Genomic DNA, 20,062 nt, shown 5'->3' on the forward strand with positions numbered 1-20,062 from the left:
CTAGTGGATGTTGATGTTTGACATCTTTCAGACAGATTCAGAAGATTGCTTCTAAGACGTCTCCCATGGAAGGTCTTGATTAACAGATATTTTTCATCCAAGATAACATGACCATATAGGGTCAGAGAAAAAACTTCTGGTAGGAATAATTTTAAATTAAAATGATTAAATTTAAAACTAAAAGCTACAGCTTTCTTTCCCTTGGACATTTTTAAAGAAAAAAATGGAATTCTTTAAAAAAAAAAAAAAACAAACGAAATGGCTCCAGATTATTTAAATTTTGAGTAAATTTAATATTAGCAAAAAGCATTAAGGGAGCTGTTTTAAGAACTATGAAAATAAAAAATCAATAATGCTTTGCATTTAAAATACTGTAATTTTAAAAAACATACTCATCCATTATTTCATTTATGCACTATGAGGTCATAGTTTCTATCTCGATGCCAATTTTTATACCATTCTCAATTTTTATATTTAGAAAGGTGAAGAAATAATTACAGCTCTGTTCATTTTTTTTTGTTCTAGGTCAATAGGGTATAGCAATTTAATTTTTGTTAAATAGAACAGAAGTTTCTAATGGGGCAAAATTCCTTCTCATTATATTTAAGGGAAGTTTCAGGAGAATTTGTAATACCCTGTTCTGTCTCTAGCATTACATTAAATGAGACTCTCCCTGTCCCAGTTTCAGCTGAGGCTGCAGATGAAGCTCTGGATGCCACAGGTCCTGCCTGAGTGGGAGCTGAGGGTTTGCTTTGCCAGCCAGATCCCTGGTGATGTTGGTGCTGCTGGTGTGCCAGGGACGCATGGGTTGGGGCGGGGCCAAACATGCAAATAGGACTCGTTGGGGGAGGTCCAAAACAGAACTGTGCTCCACCCTCTCCCCTGCACTGATGAAGGCTGAAGTTAAGAAGGCCAGGTCATCACAATCTAGAGAGAAGATGCCTCCTTTACAGAGAGGGAGGAGTTGGCCCTCTCTTCTCTAAGGCCCGCTGTTGCCCCAGCCTTGTGAAAGTGGCTTCAGGAGGCCACCCAGAGAGGCCACATGGCTCCTGGGGCTTGGGAGCCACTGTGCACTGTGATATCTCAGAGGCCACAGCTGTGGCCGTGGCTCCTTCCAGGCCTTACATGGAACACAGGCTCTGTTAGAGAAAAGCTGCACCCAGGAAATCATCGAAGAGTTTGTTTCTTTGGTGCCAGATATGGTTTTCAACAGATAATGTGTACTCAGAGAGCAATGAGACTCCAGCAGAGGGTCCGCAAGGTGCCTGGGACTGAGGGGCGAGTTAAAAATGACCAGCAAAAGGAGGATGTTGCCAGTTAGAGAAGGAAGTCACTGAAGTGCTTCTGAATCGGTGGAGAGCTGTTGAAATCTGCTGCAGTGGGAGGAGACCCATGCCACAGTATGCCCGTGCCATCAGAACACCTGCTTCTGGTCTTCATCAGAAGACACTGCCTTACTTCCTCCCTCCTCATTAGCCCTGGAAGACCCAGAGGCAACCTGAGTAGGTAGGGATCAGTCCCACACCCACTAAGGATGGGACAGGCTTCAAACAGTCAATAAGGAAGTTTTAACTTAGAATGAAGTTCTGAATTTTGATCATTATTTGAGCTGGATGTGTTAAAATCTGAACAGAGACTGTTTCAGGGACTAGCATGTAACAGGATTCTTATTTAATTTAATTTTTTTTATTCTAATTTTTTTTTCTTTTAGAGGTGAGATCTCACCCTATCACCCAGGTTGTAGTACAGTGGTAGAAACACAGCTCACTGCAGCCCAGAACTCCTGACCTCCAGTGATCCTTCACTTCAGTCTCCTGAGTAGCTGGGACTACCATTGTGTGTCACCATGCTTGGCTAATTAAGACATTTTTTTTGAGAAATGGGGGCCTCACTATGTTGCCCAGGCTGGTCTTGAACTACTGGCCTCAAGTAATCCTCCTGCCTCCGCCTCCTGAGTAACTGGGATTACAGGTGGATGTTTTATTATCAGAAAATGAAAAGACCCATTGGAGAGTCACACAGGAGCATTCCCGAATGAGTCCCAGAGAAAAAGCGGACAGAGGCTTGACAAGAATAAAAGTGATTTGGGATCCTATTAGGTTTCCTTGTTAGAGTAAGGGTTTCAAATATATCAGAACTGAGTTCACTGTATCTCACTAAAAGCTAGCATGCATATAGGTCATTTCCCCCTCTTTTATTCTTCTTTCAGGAATATATATATATATATATATATATATATATGCACACACATACACATACATGCATATATATACATATATAACAATTAAATTATTAAGCAAATTAAAAATAATCTCTTAAGCATGTACATCTTATGTGAGGCACAGTTATGTTTTTAAAAACGTACCCATTTTCAATAGTCACTTGGATTTTGATAGAGAAGACAATTCTAAGTGGAATCTCTTCTAAAGTTAAAATGAATAGATAACTATCTGCTTTCAAAGATAGTACTCCAAATATTATTGTTACTTTGTAGAGGGAAAATGAAGTCAATACTTTTTCCAAGCAACATGTATAATTACAGAATATGCTGTTTAGCTCATCGGCTTGTTCCAGTTCTCCAAACTCTGGCGTACCTGTGGTGCTGCCAACATGGCACATGAATCTGGTGACATAACTCCACCTACATGCCAGCTGAGGAGTTTTTCCTTTTGCAGAGTCAAAGTTACATTCTCATTGTCCTGTGCTTTTGGAATGAATTAAAAAGCCTGAGTATCTGCAGGGTAATGGATGTATACATAGTAAGAGATGTATATGCCCTCTTCCAAACTGTGATTTAGGGGTATTCAGTATAAAATTTTGCATGAAAGGATGACCAATTAAAGCATGAACAATGTCTACAAATGTTGATTCTGAGACAGTTACATAGCAAACTAAGCCACAATGCTTCCTAAACACCCAAAAACTATTTGCCCAAAGATAGCATCCAGGAATGGATAGAATGGTCCACTAGGCTGCAGACCCCATTGACATTTAAACACGGGGATGCACTGCAAGATTTTACATTTCACAACTCAAAGAAGTTCAGAAATGTTGGCATATAAATGTTACCTTTTTGGCAGGTTATAATTTTTCTCTGCAACTGTTGGCACAAATCATTGAGTTGGTCAGCATGCCAGTATTTTAGAAACACTTTTCGGACTCCCATCTAAAATGCAAACAGCAGGGAAACATTTAACAGCATGAAGATGCCAAAATGATGATGGAAAAATAATCATACAAAAGATTTTTTTCCAGCAGAGGATTAGAAGGAACAAACCAAGAAAATTAATTAGAGTGCATGTCCCTGATTCTTAAACATGATTACATGTGATCCCAATCCTAAAAGCTTTGTTGTAATAAGTATGTTTGATGCCTCTGTCACACTGTTTGCAGATGCTTACATACTACTGATGTGGGTGTTACCATGTGGTGCAAAAGAGAAACACTGGCCTTGAGTATCAGTCAGAAGATAAGGCCATCCCCATGAATGGACTCTTCCATTCTAGAGCTAGACCCTCATCTTCCTCTTCTCACAGCAGGGAGTTCGAGTTTACATAAAGCAAAACAACATTCAAAAGATCAAAATGAAACATAAAGCTGACACATAAAATTGTTTTAATTCTATAATGTTGGCCACTGTGCCACCTATTATTATAAATCAAATGTGTGTACAACTGCAATGATAGAACTTCAGAACTAAAGTTTAGAAGTCTAAAGAAAGAGGAGAAAGTCATCTCTGAGCAACAATCTTTGGGATGTTTGCACGAACAGTAGTTATGTGACGAACATACTTTACCAGAATTTTTAAAAAGAAATTTTAGCACGACATGAAATCAGTTTCTATGACAAGCTCTAGTGGCATGAGAACATATCCAAACATACTAATATTGATGAAGACAGCTGCCAAAGGAAATTCTTAACACACAACAGCAAGCCACATTCATACACTTTTTAAGTAATTCTCTTGTGTGTTGTTCTTATTTGAAGAATAAGAACCGAGGTAGGTGTGAGGAATACCCCTCACATAGAAGGCACTCATGATCTCTTAGGAGAAGCAGACATAAATAATTGCAAAAGAGCCTGGTGAATCCTAACATGGTTGCTGAGGAAGCTCTGAGATGACATTCTGTTATATAAAGGGAGAATATTACTTGTGATAAGTTTATAATCATATTCTTAGCACTTGCGACAAACACCATTAAAGTGAGAAGTTGAACACGTGTGCTCTCAAGCATGAACTGGGGACATTAAAATGATAACACCCCGTACCCTTTGCCATACATCACAGTGTCACCAGAAGCTGGCACGTGTGCACACACCATTAGGTACTGGAAAGGTTTATAGGTCATCCTTGTCTTCAGAATGGTTGGCCTGAGATGTTTTATGAGCCATTTCATATGAAAATGGAGTTTATTCCAAACACACTTTGTCACTTCGCTCCTTTCCACCTAACTCTTCCTTTACATGATCTTTTGTCTTAATAAAACACAGTTTTACTGAAGATTTTGACTGAATCCTGCATGATCACAGTCAGGCTAATTAGTTAGATCAACGGGGAAAGCTCTCAACTACTGGTCTATTCGAGAGACTTCTGGTTCACTAGATGCTCTTCATTTAGTTTAGTTTTCTTTTAGTTGGTTGAAATTTGAGACAGTAACATGAGTGGGTGGCTACTGAGATTGTTACATTTTTTTTCATTGTATTGCCATTTTATCTTCCCAGTTATTTTCCATAATTCATAGTTTTTTTTTTCTCCTTCCCAACTGCTGACTTATTTTGGCAGTCGACAGGAAGAACAGTTGGTCCTGTCTGTGAGCTCTGCAGAACAAATCTGTGAGACAGGCATTGGAAAGGAGGGAGCATGTCACCTCTCTGTTCATCACTGATTGTGGGATGTAACTCATCATAGGAGATTAACTCCCAAAGACAAAATTCATCCAAACCTGGGTTCCAGAACAAAACTCCGAAGGAATGATGGCTGGAGATACTCCGCAATGTATGGGATCAATAATGATTCTTAGGGGAATTAACATATGGAAGAAGAGCACCATGGCTAAAAGACCCATGGAAAGGAAACAGGAGAACAGGATGCTGGCTCACCTCTCTTAATTCATTCAAGACCGTGAGCAGGACAAAATGAGTATGGTCCCTTACAGTGGCACTTCCAACAGCCTGCCAATGGAGGTTTATCTTGAGCTCTTGAGCATTGTGCTAGATTTGGGGATACAGAGGAGGCCTCTGTCCTCATGAAGCTCATAGTGTACTGGAGAAGGTCAGCACTGAGCAAATTCTGGCAATTGTCCATACTTGGGACATAGAGCTATGTCCAAGAAACAGCTTTTGAGAAAACAGAGTGATCAAGGTGTGATCAGACAGGGTTCACTGAGAAGCATGTTTTCTAAGCCATTTGGTCTTGAGGGATAAGCAGGAATTTCCCATGGCATCTTGAGATGGTGGATGTGAGAAGACAGAGAGACTAGCATGTGAAAGGCAAGAACCAGAAGATAACAAATCATCTGTGGGTACAGTTATATGGACACTGATTACAAAGGAGGGAAGAGGCCGCACCTGCAACCGGTGGCCGCATCATGAAGGGTACTATGGGAAAAACATGGAAATTCTCCCGTGAGCAATTTGGATATGCTGGGAAATGTAGAGGCCCAGATCTACATTAGATAAAAATATGTTTTAAAATTTGTCTTGAATTCTGAAAACTGTCGGAAGAGTGGATTGTTGAGCTGGTCATTGGCAAGACAGGGAGAAATACTGCAATTAATCATTTAGGCTTGGAAGATTCTGCAACTGCTGCTTCCCTGTTGACCAACTCCTCTCTATCTTTTACAACTGAAGTCAAGCCTCATCTCCATTACTAGAGTTTTCATATTCACTTTCCACTTTCATTAGGGCTTTGACACCTTCTGTTTGTATTCCCAGAGCACCCTATAAATGATTATTTATCCTATTATAGTGTATTATGTATATTTACCATTATATAGGTATATTTGCATTTCCTGGAGAATATGGACATATATTCTTGAAATGCACAAGTGGCAGGGATGTGGGCAGGATGAATTCAGATTAGAAAAAAAGAACAGAAGATAAAGAATTGTGAAGCCCTTGCATAAAATGAGTCACAGAGACAGATGATAGCTTCTAGGGTGAAAATAAGATGGAAAATGAAAACTTAAGTCAGGAAGCTACAGTCATTCAGCAATCCAGAAGTCAGTCATGGAAGTGGCAGGTGATAGAATAAGTCATGGAGGAAACAAAGGGAAAGAGAATGTTGGAGTGAAACTGGCCTACCAATGATGCAGCCATAGGCTAGAGAATCAGAGCTAGCTGACCCTGTCTTCTCCTCCTCTAAGATAAAGAAGTGGGAAAAAGGGGAAGTTCAGAACAGACTATATTAGGAAATAGCCAGTTTTGGTTCAGATATGGAGGGAACATTATAGGAAGAGTAGACACAGAGGTTGAAATGAACTTTTCTTGGAATATACTAGAGATTTCATGAAGCTCCTGATGGTGGGTCACCGAGAAGTGGGTAGTTTCATAGGGCACATCTACATGGTAGGTCAAATTTGGAGGTGTAGAAAAGGACTTCTTGCTGGGAGCCACGGGTGGCGATAATGGCTGGGAAGGAGCAGGGTTGGCAATTGAAGCACAAATGGGAAGAAGGCAGATACTTGCAATGGTAGGAGCTGGAAGGGTAGGCAGCTCTCCAGTGCCCTGGTGGGTTTTGGATATAGTGATGCCTGTGCAAATTTGCTCTGCTGAGGTACAACCAAGGACTTTGTAAGTTATGAGGGGCTTCTGGGCTTCAGAGTCACTTGGTGGAGATTGGAGATCTGGAGTCACAATACAAGTATCCCATTAAGACATGGCTAAAGACTTTGTTACAATGGCTGGGTATTGTGCTTGCTGCTATTGCATTCCCAGCACCTTGGGCGATATCACAAGTTCAAGAGATCGAGATCATGGTGAAACCCCATCTCTACTAAAAAATACAAAAGTTAGCTGGGTGTGGTGGCATGTATCTGTGGTCCCAGCTACTCGGGAGGCTGAGGCAGGAGAATTGCTTGAACCTGGGAGGCGGAGGTTGCAGTGAGCTGAGATCACGCCACTGCACTCCAGCCTGGTGCCTGGCAACAGAGCAAGACTCTGTCTCAAAAAAAAAAAAAAAAAATTCTTCATTCAACTACTTGGGAATATTTTATGGGTATCCAATGGACCGTTTTATTTTATATCATTTTGTACTATATAATTTATTTGTGGGTTGGCAATATTTAGAGAGACTCATTGGATGTTTTAGCATGTGTTTGATTTTGCTGGGGGTTTTTTTTTTTTGGAGATGCTATATTTGAAGTAAATTTTTGGTCTTTCTGAAAACAATGAAATTAGCAGTTAAGTAGTATTTTGGAGTTCTTCAGAAACCATTCTGAATTTAGTCTTTACAGTTCTCTACTTTCACGGATGCTAGGGTTTAATGAAGATACAAATCTAAGAATCCTTCTTTAGCAGAGAAACACAGATAAGATCACACATATTCTCAATTTTCATGAATTCATGTTGTCTATTAATGACATTGACTGAAGGAAAATTTTTGACTGTTACTGGTTTTTTTTTCCTATGGATGAATGTTACTGTACAATCTGTCTTAGTGTGTTACATCAAATCCAATAATTATGATTCATCCAAATTAGACCAAAGGTTAATATCACCTACATTTTTAATTTTGGAGGCATTCTCACATCAAAGAATGTTTCTCACTAAGCAGAGAAAAGGAGAGGTTAAAGTGTTCTCCAACTGAGCCCTCTCCCTGTACACTGCTAGATGCAGAGTGTTCTAGCTGAGATTAAAATGTTAATGTCATTCTGACTCCTGTAAAAGTAAACCATCTGTGAATTACAGTCATTGCTATTTTTATTAGAAAACCATTAGGGTTTTTTTTCTTGTTAAGTGACAGATTTTAAAGGATTAAACAAAATTGTCATTGATGACTTCCAAAGCTCTAATTACTGCTACAATTTTTAGGGTTTTTTTTTTTTTTTTTTTTTTTTGAGAGGTGTAGGCTGTGGAGGTACAGACAAATGCTGGAACGGTGGTTGTGCTAGAGTGTAGGTGGCACGGAAGCTGAGTTAGTAGAGACTTCAAGGGAACCTGTAGAGCACTTTTTTTTAAAAGACAATTTTTAGGAGTGCTGAGTGTTTCTGGCAGTACTTTTGAAATAGCATTTACAAAGAAAAAATATAGCTATTATCCTTTCATATTTTTCTATGATACACATTTCTCTCTCTATTAATGAAATTGAGAAAAACATTGAATGTAGGACTAGTCTTACATATTGGTAGTTTAGAAAAATAGTGATGCCTCTCATTTTGTTATATCTATGAATTCTTTGGGAGTGGAAGAAATATATATTATTTGTATCCTATGCGTGACTTAATTTAGTTTACTCATTTACTGCTACTAAATAATACAATCAGTAATTGTTTCCCATGTAGGTAAGTTAAAGGAGAAAGCTCAAGTCACATGGCTCTACTTTGACAGAAGAAGGGCATGTCATTTAAAATGACATAAAACACTTTACTTATGAAGACATAGAAAATTGGATAAAATTTATTTGGAATAATAGTACAATTTCCTCTAAGAAAATGTGCACTCATGCGATCTACAATAGCCTACACAAGTAGGATTCATCATCTACAAAGGAGGGGCAAAGGAACAGAGTGCCCATAACACATACTGTTCTAGTTAGGTCTCAGAAATCATCTCCATCAACCTCTTCATTTTTCAAGAGAAAAAGACATGTTTTGGAGAGGACATATGGCATTCACACAGTCCATACAGAAAGTTAGTGCCAGAGATGAGATGAATCTGAGCTCTCCAGGCTCCAGACTCAAAGAAACAGATACTTTTGACCCCCAAACTGAAAAATGCATATTAATCACTTGGAGATCTGGTCAAAATGTAGATTCTGATCCAGTAGGTTAGGATGATGCCACTGATTCATTCTAACACATTCCTAAACGATGCTGGTGATGTCGGTCTGCGGACCACATTTTCAGTGGTGAGATCCTGGGACACTCTCTTTTGTTGAATCTTGACTTTTCTGACAAGTTCACCTGGTCCCCTGGTCTGTGTCTGTCATCTCTGTTCCAATGTTTGTTCGAGGCTCCTATGTTGCTACTGCCATTGAAATATTAGCTATCCTCAGAGTTCCCCACTGAGTCTTCCTCCTACTTTTCATCATCTCCTTGGTAAATTCATTATTCCAAAAGCTTTCCCTACAGACTCTTCCTAAAAGTTCATCTTATTCCTGAATCTGGGCCTATGGAGTGCATCTCCTGTGCACACATTTCTGTCGATGTTTCATAAGCACTGTATCCTCACTCATGTGTTTCCCTCTTATCCTGTATTCTCCACCTCAGTGACTGAAAGGACCATCCACCTGGGTGTTCCCTGAGTATCTAAGCCCTAGAGATCTTCACAGGTTATTTCTCACACACTTTGCCATCCATCCCTACCCACTCTTACTTTTCTAGGTTAATGGAGTCATCATCACCTCATCACGCAAGCCAGAACCTCAAGCATCATCTAAGTGTGTTTACAACACTTCCCCCAGGCCCATTTAGTCATATATTCTATTGAGGTTTCTTGAATCCACTTCCTGTTTACCTTTGTGAATAATTTTAGTAGCTCCCTAAATTATCATGGGTCTGCATGCATCCATTTTTTAAACTAGATTCAGAGTGATCTTTCTAAACATCAATCTCATCATGTTACTTTCTTGCCTAAAATCACTTAGTAATGATTTTCAGGATGATGTTCAAATGCCTTTGAAAGGTTTATTAGACTTTTCTATTGTATGGCCCTTTCGGTCTCCTCCCTCTCTTTCTCTTTCCCCTCCTCCCTCCCTCCCTTCATCCTTTTTTTTCTTCTCCCTCTCCATTCCTCCCTCTCCTTCCCTCTAAAATCTGTGGTAAGAACACTCAGCCTGAGATCTACCCCCTAACAAAATTTCAAGCGTAAAATGCAGTGCTGTTAAATAGCGGTGCCATGTTGTACAGTGGGCTTCTAGAACTTATTCAGTACATTCAAGCTTACCTGTTCTCCAGCTATCTCATATTGCTTTCTGATCCAAAGTGAGAATTCGTTTTTCTCCTGTTTAATGTGTACTTGATGATAATAAATACATTATAATAGTACATCCATGTCACTAATGTACCTTGTATACATCTCCACAACAGCATCAAAGTCCTGGTTTTCTTCTTATTTGTATATCTGACTAGTCAACTTGAGGGTAAGATAGTTATAAATTCAGATAATGTTAGGAAAGTATAAAGGTCATAGTTCACATGTATTAAGGTGAAGGAAATGAAGGGAAATGGATGCATAAAATGGAGAAGGAAGAATTTTTTTAAATGGCTTTAATAAGCACTCACTATGACATGACTTCAGATATTTAAAATTTCATCTGTCTACAAAAATTAAATCTTAAATACTTTAAACTTATTTAAACTATTTGATTTACTTTATTAAAATATATCTAATAGGATTAAAGCAACAAGATGCTAAGTCTCTTATTTCCAGTGCCATCACCTCTGATATGGGATTATTACAGACTAAAATCTAGAATGTAACTCATCATCTATCCTTAACAGCTTTTTAACTCACCTTGCACACTGACTTCAACTTATTAGTCTTCTAGAAATTTCAATGATTTTAGGTTGCCTATAAAGCCCTCCATAATATGAGCTAGCCCTTTTTATTTCTCTAAAAGAGATGCTATTTACTGTTATTTTAACATCCCACATACTCTCCTGAAGAGGAAAACCAGTGTGAACCTTCTGTGTATGTTGTACAGGGCCCATGGCATTCTTATGAATAGAGTTTTCACTGAATGATATTACCATTATTAGTGTTGGGTTACATGTTATCCCTTTATTTCTAACTCTACAACCATTGAAATATTTTACTAACATAGATTGTATTTTAATGAGAAAGGTTTTACTGCAAATGTTAGAGCAACTAAAATGCTTTCTTTTCATACAAAATTAACCTTTAAAATTTTTAACCTCCCTTGCTCTAAAAACAGCTCCAGTCAACTCTTCCAGCTTTCACAAAGGATATGTACTATCATAATTGCATCAAAAGTAGTCACAGCTTTCACTTAATAGTATTGTGGAATAATGCCCGAGTATTTTGTTAAAGGGCCCAGCAAGGTAAATCTGTTCCCAGGTTGTTCAGAATAGCTTTATTGATGATGAGACCATCTTTTCATGGTCTCTGCTGTCTGCACAGTTTTTTCAGGTTTGCTTTCCTTCTTGCTGATCTGAGAATGTCACTGTGGTCCTTTACAACCATGTTCTATTTTTGCTATGCAAAACAGTTTCTGTGCCTACCAGGTCATCTCTCCCAAAAGAAACAAACCTCAAAACCCCAACATTTCTACATGGGTGCCAACAACAGTCCTTTACCTATAATTCATTCCCGGATCAATATCACTTTCTCATAACACTCAGTTGCATTAGACTTACATTTTTCCTGATGTTCCTTTTATCACATTTATTTACCTGTCATCCTACCACCTGTCTGCTCTGAACATCCATTCACTCATTAGTTCATTTGTTCATTCATGTATCCATTCATAAATCAAATGTTTGCCAAGTGCCTTCTTCATGACATCAGGGTGCACATGCTGGGAACACAAGGATAAGCAAGATACAGTTTATCCTTTCAAGAAGCTTGGTAAGGAAACCATTGAACTAAAATGTACCCTCTCCAGGCTGAATTCACCTTTCTCCATCTGCAACTTTAATTCATTAAATTTCTAAGAATGACCATTACTTTTTGGTGTGTGAATATTTTACTATTAATAGTTCCACATTTTACATTTTCATGGTTGCTTTGAAAAGCTACTAAATAGAAAAATTCTAATATTCAGCCTGGCTCCGAATGTCTGAATGTACTTTTAAATGTTCTCAAAGGATACATTTATATGAAAATACACATTCTCTTTGTTATAAATAGACTATTCTTGAAGTTTAACTTCAACACAGAAAAGATAATTATAGCCACACACATCTAATAGAGCACTGTATCTTCTGGTATTTGAAGAAGGTGGTTTGGCTTGAATTACATATAATTATAGTTTAAGAAAAATTAATTATTCCTACCTAGAACAGTATGACCTGCACAGCAGGCAGTGATGAATAAAAGCTACTATTTTGAGCTTACTATGATTCACTATATAATTCTATATGTTATTTCATTATGGAAATCATATTGACATGGTCAAGAGTGCCTAAAAAAATTGCTTCTCCCAAAGAGACACGTTGTGAAAAAGCAAACCAAAGCCACACCCAGACAAAGGTAATTAACTTCAAAAGCACAGAGGAGAGTGTATTTGATAAGTTAATGTATTGAGCCAGAGCACATATTTGATCCTCCTTTTTAACAAAACGGTCCAAATCATGTCCATCATGACTTGCCCCATGGGAGTGTATGTCATAAATGGCCGAACAGCAGCACACACGCGGTCAGAGACTTTGGCATTCCCTGGGGCATGGCAGTCCCTGTCCCACCATCATCTGCCAAGTTGATGGCATTGATGTATATTGAGGTGTGCTTTTCTTTTAAAAATATGATACCATGGCTTTTTTATTCCATCTTATATGTAGTTCATCTTTATAAATATTTGTAGATATTCAAAAGTACTGACATGGCTTTCCTAATCCCCCATATTTCTTTCCTGTGGTGTGCTCATGTTTGCTTTGTGAATCCCATTTAATTTTGTGAACCATCTTCTGTTTTCAGCCCTAAATGGCCAAGTCTTTCCTATTGTCTAGAGCTCCAAACATATATATATATACATATTTTTTTTTTTTTTGAGACGGAGTTTCGCGCTTGTTACCCAGGCTGGAGTGCAATGGCGCGATCTCGGCTCACCACAACCTCCGCCTCCTGGGTTCAGGCAATTCTCCTGCCTCAGCCTCCTGAGTAGCTGGGATGACAGGCACGTGCCACCATGCCCAGCTAATTTTTTTTTTGGGGGGGATTTTTAGTAGAGACAGAGTTTCACCATGTTTACCAGGATGGTCTTGATCTCTTGACCTCATGATCCACCCGCTTCGGCCTCCCAAAGCGCTGGGATTACAGGCTTGAGCCACCGCGCCCGGCCGAGCTCCAAACATATTTTATGCAGCAAGTCCAGTTTTGAAGAGCTTGAGTACATTCCTGATCTACACTAATGTTTGGTTTTAAAAAAGATTCCACTCTTCAGGTCAATATAATCTAACAAGCATCTTCACTATCCCCATGGTGGGGTCCTCTCCTCTCCCTTCCTGTTCTTGGCTTCCTCCCTTGTCCCGGCCACCATGGCTCTGCTTTCTCTTGCTTGGGCCACCACACTGGCTTGCGGACTCATTTCCTTAAAGCATAAATCAGGTCATGTTCCTACCCTCTCTAAAGCTTATCAGTAGCTTGCATTGAACCTAAAACGGAAGGCTGTACTTTGGCCTAGCGTGGTGGCTCACGCCTGTAATCCCAACACTTTGGGAGGCTGAGGCAGGTGGATCACCTGAGGTCGGGAGTTCAAGACCAGCCTGACCAACATGGAGAAACCCCATTTCTACTAAAAATACAAAATTAACCAGGCATGGTGAGGCACGCCTGTAATCCCAGTTACTTGTGAGGCTGAGGCAGGAGAATCACTTGAACCTGGGAGGCAGAGATTGTGGTAAGCCGATATCGCACCACTGCATTCCAGTCTGGGCAACAAGAACAAAATTCCATCTCAAAAAAATAAAAGAAAAATAATGCAAGAATGCTGTACTTTGACACACAAGGTCCCACTGGTTCTGACCCATTTAGCTTTAAGCACACCTTCTCCTTGTGATCCTGTCCAGAGGGTTTAACTGGTTCTTGAGAAGAAAAAACATGTTAGCAATTACAAGGCTTCTGGCATACCATAGGTGCTCAACAAGTGCTTATCGAATGACTAAATCATCTTGAAATCAGGGAAATGTATATGGGCATGGAAGAGATGGAGCTGGGTCCCTCAGCCCAGCCACAGATGCCATTCTTTGAGCAGTTGTCAGGGGCCTCATGTTATCCCGCAGGACTGGGCTTCAAAGGTCAGAAACTGTTGCAATTGCAAAGTTATTTTCGCCTCCCCAGAACTAAACTGTTCATTGATTCTCTCAGATTTTCTCCTTAGTGGGGCAATCATCAAAACATAAAGTTTTCATGATTTTTTCATTATTTACAAAACACTGCTTTGTGGTATTGCTGTCTCCCGTTCCTACCTGATTCCGTCTCCAGCCCTCCTGCTTTCCTGCCAGTGCTTCTGGGATGTCCTCACCTCAGGGGCTCAGCACACTCAGGCCCCTTCACCTCAGGCCCCTCACCCTGGGCCCCTTGGCCCTGCCTCAGCATGTCCCCAGCTCCTTATCACCCCTCGGATCTGGGCCTCTGTGTGGCCACCCCAGAGGTACCCTGTGCGGTAACTGTCCTGTGAAGGTCAGGAACCCCCCAATTCACCACTGCAGTGTCCACTCTGCTCTCATTGCACCTGGATCCTAGTCTGTGACTATTGATTGGTTGAAAGCGGTCTGTTTCACCCCCAGCAGACTGTAAGCCATCACAATTGCCTTGGCTAATTTGGGGAACTCACAAGGTGATCAATCAATAAACCTGAAGTAGAGGAAATCAGATGGATTTCTAAGAGATGAAAGTTGGGCATAGGCCTAGTCAGTTTTAATCAGCAATTAGTAAGTACCAGATAGTACTCTAAGATATTACTCCTCACGTTGCATAATGACGCTCAGTGAAATAATGTAAAATTACTCTAAAGGTAGAACCTATCACACATGTCCCCCAAACTTACTGCAGATAGCTTCATTTCTAAAGGGAAGATGTTGCCATCAGTAGGAGGTTCATTCATTCATCCATTCATTCATGTATTTATTCATTCATCCAACAAACACAGCTTGCATACACACTATGTGCCAGACCCTGTAGGAGATGTCATAGTGAAACACACACACGCGCGCGCACACACACACACACACACACACACACACACACACGTGAAAATACAAAAGAACACAGTGGCGTTGACACCTGTCCTGAGAAAGTTCAGTGTGGAAAGGGAGAAAGACACACTGAGTAGGGATCAAATATGTGTAATATTATTTTTAAAATGGAGTGAATGAATATGCACCAAGTATTTCCAGCAGTTCAATTCGGGTAGTTTGTATTTTCTCCCTCAATGTTTTTCTATTATTCAAATTTCTTATCAAGAATACATACTCCTTTGTAACAAAAATATGTCATATATGTACGTGGTGTGTGTGTATGCATGTGTCTGACACAAAAGAAGAAAGGAAATTCACGCACACATATAATATATATGGTGATTCCCAATAGAATATACATAGTTTCAAGGTGTACTCTTAGGTTTCTAATGCTTATTATTTTCAACATTTATAATTCCAGAGAAGGAGAAGGAATACAAAAGAAAGAATCATTTTAGAGGCTATTTTCTCGCTTGTACTTATGGTTGATTTATGGAGTGCTCCCTGAGTAATAAAACAAAGGTCATAAACCATTAATTTATTGTACTAATAAGAACCGAGGGTCCTAATGCAATTGTCTCATCATAGAGGGTGTAAAAAAAGTGAGAGGTGGTTAAAACTTTTAACAGTTTCTTGCTCTTCCATTTTATCTCACCTGTACTACTGCAGATTAATGAAGTAATAAAACTTTCATCCAACTGATTTTATGTAATGTTATGGCAAAATGTTAAAGTTGCAATTCTTAGCGCTGTAAGAGCAAATCCTTCAAATATCATAATTTAATTTAACTAGTTTTCAAACTATGACTTATTTCAAACTATTTGGGTAACAAAATCTAGACTATTCCATAAGCATTGCATTAGAAGATGTTGATAACAAAAAAGATTGTGAATTTCTTTGTTCATGAGTAAACACAAATAGGAAAAGCATATCTCACTGCAATTTGGAGACTGTTTTTGTGAGTACCCTTTGCCATTTTTTCAGAGCCTCTTTCTCTGTCTCTTTCACATACACGCATGCACACACACTCGAGTTAGTGTCCTATCATGTTGGTACTTGGGATGAAGCTGATGTTTTAATTTTGTTTCTTTCTTCCTGTCTGTGTATAATCTTGAGTAAGTCACCAGAAGTATCTGTGTCTGACTCCTCATCCTTAAATAGATGATATGTTATCTCTAAGGTTAAGATCTCAACTTCTCCTGCCACAATTTCCAGTACAGACAGCACCAGTTCCTGCTTCAAAGGAGATGCACAAGCCACTCTTCCTTGCCTGCCCACAAAATTTCTTTCACCCCAAAGTTCTCGACATCTGCTTGAACTATCAGTGAAAAGCACCGCTGGGAAAGCCATTCTGCACCGAGCCACATCCGTGCGGTCCCCTCTCGACTTTCCCGGTGCCGTGCGAGTGCCTGCATTCCAAAGCGGCACCCCTGGCATCACATGGACCGACTCTGACAGATTTGTTTCTTCATTCGTCATCCCTCCAGATGGCTTTAAAATGAATATAGCATTCAAATAACTACACAGAAGAAATCATCCTATAACCAGTTGATGCATATAAAATGTGTGAAAATCAGATTATACCACTTATTTTTCCACTTAGAATTAGCTTCAAAGGTTTTCATTTTACATAAATGACATAACACGCCAAATAAGCATGTTCCACATGGGCCTAACTGCCGTCCGGCCACTTTTCTATGGCTTGGAGCAACTCAGGCAAATAGCGTTTGGTTAACTAGACACAGTTCCAGAGGGATGCTTTCCAAACTACCTTCAGACAGCGCTGAATTTAAAATGCATATATTTAGATAAGTAAAATACCTGAATATTAACAACAATAAAACAAACAGCAGATGGTTAATAACTACTGGCCTCATTTAACTTGTTTTCAAACTATGACTTAATTCAAACTATCTGGGTATTTTTCCATAGTGAAGTAATCCATGAACTCTTTGTTTCATAAAGAAAACTGTATCTGCTGAGACAAAAAACAGCACCAGAAGTTAGTCATGCAGGTCCTATTCAAATCATTTCCAAATACTTCCACTCCGTTTTGCAAACAAGTTACATAAATTCCGCTTTGCAAAAAAGGACGTGTCTCTGACTAGTCCACCATGTTTTTAAAATATATCATTTCATTGTAAACTTAAGAAGCCACCAAGATGAAGGATTCCCTTCTAGCCACCACTACATTCTGATTTTCTTCACTTGTCTTAAAATCAAACCACATTAGATAAAAGTAGCAATTTTGAGTATGTTAAGTAAACAGCAACATGCATGAGTTTGCCAAAACTTGTGGTGACCAGTTCAAATTCTATGAAAGCGGGCACAAGATTCCTTTGAGAAGTGCAGGCTAGTGGTATAAAAGACACAACAGAAATTATGTACTGGAAACCAAAAATGCTTTGGTGCAAAATGCAGCATGATTTGCAGCTTTTTCACAAATTGTTGGAAAAATTAATCTGACCCTATGCAATATTCTATTCTTAAATTATATTTATGTAGTGGTTTCAAATTTTAAAAATTATTTTTAATTTTAGAAGTAATGTATTAATACCTGCATCTTACAATATAGATTTAAAGCTAAAATTCCATTTGATTCTCGTTTCATTTCAAAACAATACATTTTAAAAAGTTCTTTTTTTCTTTTTTAAATTAATTTGACCCTATGCAATATTCTATGCTTAAATTATTTTATTCATGTAGTGGTTTCAAATTTTTTAAATTATTTTTAAGTGTAGAAGTAATCTATTAATACCTGCATCTTACAACACAGATTTAAAGCTAAAATTCCATTTGATTCTCATTTCACTTCAAAGCAATAAATTTTAAAAAGTTCTCTTTTTTTTTTTTTTTTTTTTTTTTTCTGAGACAGAGTTTCATTCTTCTTGCCCAGGTTAGAGTGCAATGGTTCTATCTCGGCTCACTGCAACATCCACCTCCCGGATTCAAGCGATCCTCCTGCCTCAGCCCCCTGAGTAGCTGATATTACAGGTGTCTACCAACACACCTGGCTAATTTTTGCATTTTTAGTAGGGACAGGGTTTTACCATGTTGGCCAGGCTGGTCTCGAACTCCTGGCCTCAGGTGATCCATCTACCTTGGCTTCCCAAAGTACTGGGATTACAAGCGTGAGCCACTTCTCCTGGCCTAAAAAAGTTGTTACATGTCTTTGCACCCACACCAAGTGTATTGTATTGTTTAGTAATTTCTCATTTACAGAAACTCATGTTTTGGCGCAGAATCCAGGCACAGAGTGTCTTCCCTGTGTCTTTCTCAGGCTTCTATGCTGGGGATGCAGCAGTAAGCTCCAGACACAAAGCCCTTGGGATGGAGCTCCCATACTATGGAGGAAAGGTGGCGAACAGCATGTGAAGGATTGCAATCTGAGGCGTAACAGGAAGTTCTAGGCACCATGGAGAAGAACAATGCAGAGAAGAGGACGAGAAGATGCAGTAGGAAGGTCAAGGATAATGAGAATTTAAGATCTGGTAACCAGGGAATGCCTCACTGAAAACTGGCATGTGAGCAAAACCTGGTGTACCGCAAACTGCGTATCCGTCGAAATAGCCGAGTAAATTGTTTTCGAACTGCCTTTGCTCCAGCTGCCAAGATGCACCAATGCTTCTGTGACACACATTTCCACCAGCGCCACCCATGACGTCCCTCCACCCATGTCACTTCCTCTGGATGACCTGAGTCACATCTAGGTCTTAACTCTCAGAAGTAGAATTGATGTCAAAAGCTTCCTGGCAATCTTCACCTGGTTCTAGTTCTTCTCCTTCTCTACATTCTTTGCTTTCTCCTCCGTTTCTCCTCTCCCTTCTCCTCTTGTTTCCCAGACAAGAGTGGGAATGAGACTGCAAATGCATTGTGTCATTTCAGGGTCGGTTTGGTTGACAGTTTGGGTAGAAAAAGGATTGGTGATTCTGATCAGAGTCACCCTGTAATGAGAAGTAGTCTGCTTATTTTTCCTTCATTTGCTGGGTGAATTATAAACATAAAAAAGACACTATGTACAAAGGGCAGACGGATAAAGGGTATAAATGCCTTTGATCAAAGCTCGCACTGTGATGCATAGCCTATCCCTTTCAAGTCCTGTAATATGAGCAAAATGACTTTAGATAGTTATATTAAAAGATATAGATCGAGTTAAATGCAGTGGAAAGAACAGATCATAGGAAAAGCTAGAAGCTAGTCTCAGCAAAGTGGTGTTCCCACTGAACCTGAATATTAACTGCACCTAATATTTTGATCAGTACACTGATCTCTAACTAAGACAAGAACTCTCCGTGAAGTTCAATTTCCTCAAATCTAAAACAAGGTCACTCCTGTACACGCTGCCCACTTTCCTTTTCTGCACAGACCTTTTATTAGGCTCAAATAAAATAAAATAAAATAAAAACTATGAATAGTTGTAATATACTCTATCAGAGGAATTATTATTTATTAAATATTAAAAATTGCAGTACCACATGTGCAGACTACAAACACGTGACTACCTAAAGCATGAAAAGCAGACACGGGTACATAGATCGGCATACAAAAGTAATAGCACTGAAGATACGACATCTCTATCCTTATCTGAAACAGAAGGAAATCAAATGCGTACCATGGTTTACTGAACTGCTATAATGTTGGAGAGTATAAGAATTACAGAGTTACAATCTCCTATTGATGATTCAAAGTTTAACTTGCACAGAGTCTGATTAAAGTTAAGGAGAGAGGACAAAACTGCAAGACCTCTGAGACCCATTAGAATGGCAATGAAATTACCACTTTCAGTTAAAAGAAATGAATTTCTAGCTAACACCATATACAAGTTAACACAGCAAAATATAAGTCTAATCTCTTCTTTCCTCCAGTACTGCTTTTAAGACTGTGGAAAAGAATAAGCATTCATTTCATGCTAAACACTCAGGACTGAAGGATGAACTGCCAGCTTAATGAAAGCACACATTCTAACTCTCAGCAATTTGGAAATA

The 20,062-nt window shown here is 39.2% G+C and overlaps 1 protein-coding gene across 4 annotated transcripts in view; it reads right to left on the minus strand.

The window, feature by feature from the left end:
• The window catches only part of MYO16 (myosin XVI), a 695,568-nt gene that overhangs the window by 90,217 nt on the left and 585,289 nt on the right, over positions 1 to 20,062 (minus strand). For all 4 annotated transcript variants that reach the window (XM_074387449.1, XM_074387448.1, XM_074387447.1 and 1 more), the window contains one exon: positions 3,070 to 3,166. In XM_074387449.1, coding sequence (XP_074243550.1) covers positions 3,070 to 3,166 — 97 coding nt within the window. The remainder of the gene's footprint in view (positions 1 to 3,069; positions 3,167 to 20,062) is intronic.

This window comes from Saimiri boliviensis, chromosome 16 (genome assembly GCF_048565385.1).
Source record: "Saimiri boliviensis isolate mSaiBol1 chromosome 16, mSaiBol1.pri, whole genome shotgun sequence".
Classification (NCBI taxonomy): Eukaryota; Metazoa; Chordata; class Mammalia; order Primates; family Cebidae; genus Saimiri; species Saimiri boliviensis.